At 60.5% G+C, this 5,448-nt stretch overlaps 1 protein-coding gene across 1 annotated transcript; it reads left to right on the top strand.

Moving 5' to 3' along the window:
* Positions 1–591: 591 nt before the first annotated feature.
* On the top strand, positions 592–4,736 carry HRG_09235 (kinase; the record flags this gene model as incomplete). The annotated part of the gene is made up of 2 exons (XM_044867706.1): positions 592–3,576; positions 3,648–4,736. 2 exons carry the CDS (start codon positions 592–594, stop codon positions 4,734–4,736), a joined length of 4,074 nt encoding a protein of 1,357 aa, XP_044716966.1.
* Positions 4,737–5,448: the final 712 nt, after the last annotated feature.

Here is a 5,448-nt window from a genome sequence, read left to right as displayed (position 1 = left end):
CCCCCCATTCCTCATCCTCGTGGGGGAGAACAGGAGGCGAGAGAAAAAATAACCACCCCCCAACGGGCGAGCTCGGCTCCCTCAGCTTCTCGTTTTCTGCTTCCTTTAGCTCGCTCCGCTTCCATCAAGGGCAGGACGGGCCCTGTGCTATCGCCAACAAAAGACTTTCGGCCGCGGGTCCGCAGCTGCCGTTCGTTGCCCTCGACGACGACGACGACGACGACTGGCTTCCGTGTCCGGAATGAGGCCGCCTTTCGCACGCACTCAGCTTCCTGTTCGGACTGAGTGAAGGCTGCTTGCTGTCCGAGCGACGAGCAACACCAATCGCCTGGCTCTATGACGCTGAAGCACAAGGCACCTGCTGGGCCCCGACCGGCCAACTCGTCTTCGCCTCGTCTGTGAGTGACTTCCTGCTGCACACACCAACCACTCTCTCCTCTTTTTCTCCTCGCCGGAGGAGCTTTTTGCCCCTGCCCCAATTCGACGCCGCCACCGCGCCTCTTGAGCTTCAATAAGGCTGACCTCCAAAGCTCCGCATCCAATCACTCCTCGTCAATTCAACGGGCCTTCGGCCTCGTCGACAACGCCTCCATGCTCACCGCGCCCGCTTCCGGCCACCATCCTCTCCCGCCCGACCGAAATGGCCAGTCTGCACCCTCGACCGCCCCCTACGACTTCTTGCCCTCCGTCAGCTTCGATGACCTCCATGCCAGCATCCAGTCCGCCTCGACCGACTTCAAGCTGACCCGCTTCCCCTCGCCCACCGGAGACGCCTCCATCCTCGACACCTCGGCCATGGCTGACCGAAGGCTGCACTCTCAGAAGCCTGCCGTGGTCGGCCAAGCGCGCGTCGCCAATCCCCCACCAGCCACCAGGCCCGGGCGCTCGGGTTCCATCCTGCGGAGACCTAGCACCTCCAGCAGGCAACCCAGCACATCCTCCATCGTCTCCTCCTCTTCCGGTACCCTCGAAGCCCCCACGGGTCCCACGACCGCGCGGACGCGTCGTCAGAGCCACTACCCTCCCATCTCGAATCCCCATGTTGCGTCCAAGCCTCCTCGCAAATCCATCGGCCCTGGCGTCGTTGGGGACGTAGACGCCGAGAAGCAAGGTTCTCGAGGACGACGCCCCAGCCTGAGGAGTGAACGGGGAGTCGCCCGTGACTCGTCCCGGAGATCTGTCGATGGCTCGTCCGGAACGGTGGCCGACGGGCCGCGGGTTACGGCAACCTCGAGGGCCGCCAAGGCAAAATCCGTGCAACCACCCCCGCGGTTGAGCCAAACAAACACGTTTGCTGCTTCCAGCCTGACCCCGGACCAGAACCCTCTGTCGACTCTTGCTTCGCGCTCGCCACGTGGCGCCGGGAGGGGCATGACGCAGACGTCTGGTGGCAAGAGGGCTTCCATGATGCCTGGCGCCAATCACCCTTCCCATGCCACGGGCCTTGGCGCCAGGACCATCAGTCCCACTGACACGAGGAGGATGAAGAGACTGTCCACAATGCCCCAGTCGCAAAGTCTCAACGCCGTTTCCAACACATTTCCCCCTCCGCCGCCCATCTCGTTGGACTTGCGGGCACACTCCAGGTCTCCCTCCATGATCCCTCGCAGGACATCAGCCACTCCTTCCTCTGCTCGGACTACCCCGGATGCCAGCAATCGCAAGTCGTATAGCTCGGGCCTCTCTGCCGGCTCCGCGACGAGCTTCAACACCATGCGGACTTCCTCGGCCTCGTTGCAACCCCGGCTTCCCCAGTCGTCGTCCACGTCTCGGCTCCCTGCGCCAAAGCACACGACTGTGCACAACCAGCTCCCCGCCGAGGACCAAGAGGACGTTCCTCCGGTTCCGGCCATTCCCAAGGCCTATGAGTCTCCCAAGGATTCCCCGGCCGAGGCGTATTTCACGGAAAGGGGCAAGGCCAGTTTGGGCACCGTCGACTCCCTGGTCGGCTACGGCAATTTGACGGGCAGCATCTCCATGCCCGTTCATCCTGAGCCAACCAAAGCACAGCTGCACAGGACCAGCGTCAGGAAGAGCTCTGCCGTTGACACAACGTGCGCAGACGAGGAGACCAACGGCACTAAGCCGAAAAAGCAGCTTCAGCCTCTCAGGCTGCCACCGCTCAACATTGGTCCCCTGAGCATCCCCACCGCTGCCAAGGTTGCCTCGCTTCAGGACTCAATCGACTCTGGGCGCGACCTAAGCCCTCCGCCCGCGAGGCGATTGCCCAAGACGCCCTCGACTCCGCTGACCGCGTGCAAGAGCTCGTTCTTTTCAAAGAATAAATATGACGACACGCTTGATTTTGCCTTCCTAAGAAGCAGCAGCTCGATTCATCAGACTTATCGAGTAACCCCGACGCCACCAGAGGCAGATTCTTCGGACTCGTCGATAGCTACCTCGGAGAACAACTACAAATCGAGCATATCGCCGTTTTTGTCATCATCACTGCCCAAGGGAGGGGTTGACCACGGCCTTTTCAAGAGGTCAAAAACGGGCGGGGACTACATCACCCTCACTGGAAACGAATTTGACGATGCGGTTCAGCGAAAGCCTGCCGGCCCTAGGGGACCGAGCCTGGACATGCCAATACCCAAGTCCCCGCCGCCTTCGGATCCCATTCCGGAGACTCCTCAGACTCCGTCGTCGATTAACTCGCTGCGGAGAAAGCTCAGTTTATCGTGGAAGCGCAGCAGCCCCAAGGGCAGCACGACCGCCTCGGGCGATACTGCGGACAAACCGGCAACGCGACAGCAGGCCAGGCAAGAGAGCATGCCGCCCCCTCGGATCCCTGCGTCCGCCACGAATATCAACCTGCCAAGCGCGAAACGTCGCGGTCCGAGTCCTACCGCAGCCCCCAATGGTACTTATTTGGAGTCCAGGAGACGCAAAAGCTCTGCGGCAAGCTTGACCCCCCACTTCACCCACGACAGAGTGCAAAGCGACACTTGGACCAGCAGTAGGAAGGCCATTGGCGACTCAAACACGTTGCCCACAAGCCACAGTTTCGGGGGTGTCAACAAGGCTCTGAAGCCAAGGACCTCGCTGAGCGCTTTCAGCAGCGGAGGTTATTCGGCCACCGAGCTAGACAAGGATGACTTGGCTGCAGAGGAGGAAATGCGCAAGATGGGCTCTCGACGCAAGGAAACAGAAGTCGCTGCCAGGGCTCTCGATGCTCTGAGAATGCGGGCGACGCCGAAGGAGCGCGTCAGCCCCAAAGAGGCCATCCGCATAGCCATGCTGAACATTTACGAGCGCGGGGAGATTATCGACTTCGGGGACATCTACTTTTGCGGCACGCAAAACGCCCACAAGGTCGTGGGAGACGTGCAGTCCGATGCGCCCAACTTTGGCTACGACGACGAGCGCGGAGACTACACGATTGTTCCGGGCGACCACCTCGCATATCGCTACGAAATCATCGACGTGCTGGGGAAAGGCAGCTTTGGCCAGGTTGTTAGGTGCATCGACCACAAGCTGGGAGTGCTTGTCGCCATCAAGATCATCAGGAACAAAAAGAGGTTCCATCAGCAAGCTCTTGTCGAGGTCAACATTCTGCAGAAGCTTCGCGAATGGGTAAGTCGTGCTCGCGCCGCGGCGCCGACGTCGTCTTGTCGACTCGCCTCACGTATTAACTCGCTTCACAGGACCCCAAGAACAGGCACAGCATGGTCAACTTCACCCAGCACTTCTACTTCCGTGGTCACCTCTGCATCTCGACCGAGCTGCTGGACATGAACCTCTACGAGTTCATCAAGGCCCATGCGTTCCGGGGCTTCTCCTCGCGCATCATCCGGCGCTTCACGAAGCAGATACTCAGCTCATTGATCCTGCTCAAGCAACGCAAGGTGATTCATTGCGACCTGAAGCCTGAGAATATCCTGCTGCGGCACCCTCTGCATTCCGAGATCAAGGTCATCGATTTTGGATCCAGCTGTTTTGAGAACGAAAAGGTGTATACGTACATTCAGTCTCGCTTCTATCGGTCGCCCGAGGTCATACTCGGCATGACGTACGGGATGCCCATCGACATGTGGAGCGTTGGCTGCATCCTGGCGGAGCTGTACACGGGAGTTCCCATCTTCCCGGGCGAGAACGAGCAAGAGCAGCTCGCTTGCATCATGGAGGTGTTTGGGCCGCCGGAGAAGCACCTGATTGAGAAGAGCACGCGGAGGAAGCTCTTCTTTGACTCTGTTGGCAAGCCGCGGTTGACCGTCTCGTCCAAGGGCCGCAGGCGGCGCCCCTCGTCCAAGACGCTGCAGCAGGTCCTCAAGTGCGACGACGACGTCTTTGTCGACTTTTTGGCGCGCTGCTTGCGGTGGGATCCCGAGCGGCGGCTGAAACCTGAGGAGGCCATTCGCCACGAGTTCATCACCGGACAGAAGCCTGCACCCCCGGCCGCGCGCGTCCCTACCCGAGATTCCTCTCCGGTGAGACGCAGCAACACGATATCCACGCCGCGGCCGTTGCCGGATCCGCCCGGCGCTGCGGGCAAAGTAATGAGCGCCGTCGCGCGCACGGGTGCCAGCCCCCATAAGCCGGTGTCCGGGGCTGCGCGACGCATTTCTGGCGCCACGGCAGCCACTGCCGCGAGCATCAACAGGCGAACCAGTGCGGGGAGCGGCGCCATCAGTGGCTCCTCGAGCGGCCTCCCTCGAGCAGCGGTGAGGGTGACGAGCGGGAAACAGGATCTCGCCGCCGCGGGAGCCACAGCTGCCATGAACCGTCGAGCGTAGCCCGCAAGATCGGTGACAAGGTATGCGTGGCCCGGGGTCAAGTTTGCGTTGGGACCGGCAACGTGAACATGACGAGCTTGCGAGGTATTGAGCGTCAGGTGGAAGTGCATCAGGCGAGGCGCAAATGCATGGGTGGAATGGACTCGACAGCCTCGAGAAAATCGACAAATCGTCTTGTCCCGCCCCCGAGAATTTTTCCTTATTTTTCCTTTGGCCTTAGGTCCGATACCCGTCGGCATCATTTTGATATTCTCACAGCCCAGACGGGACGGCGGCTATGATGGCCATGGGGTTTCTTCCGATAGTTACTCGCCTCACGGCCGACGAACGCTAAACGAACATGGCTCCAAGTTGGGAGCAGCAAGACGGGAGGGCACTGGCTCTGCCGCTCACCGCTGTGTATACTACTCATGAGGGGAGGGGCTAGGTGATATGCCCAAGGCTTGATGATTCTGCGCTGGGTGGCGAGGCGAGCCTGGCAGAGAGTGGGCGGCGGTAGGATGGGGAGGTGATGCTCCTCGTTGCTCGGGTTGGAGACACTGGGAAGGGCCAGGCAGGCCACTCTGTCGTTATTACACATAATGCCTAGATCCATCTAGGACATAGACAACTCTTGATACCATTGGCTTCGTTTCACACTAACTATGAGGCCTCCATGATATTGGTGACGAGAGCGATTACGTCGGCGAGGGGGGCATGGGCGACCAGCATC

The sequence above is a fragment of the Hirsutella rhossiliensis genome (assembly GCF_020360975.1).
Source record: "Hirsutella rhossiliensis strain HR02 chromosome Unknown scaffold00012, whole genome shotgun sequence".
NCBI lineage: Eukaryota > Fungi > Ascomycota > Sordariomycetes > Hypocreales > Ophiocordycipitaceae > Hirsutella > Hirsutella rhossiliensis.
The sequence above is the reverse complement of the archived record's forward strand: the minus strand, read 5'-3'. Positions and strand labels throughout refer to the sequence as shown.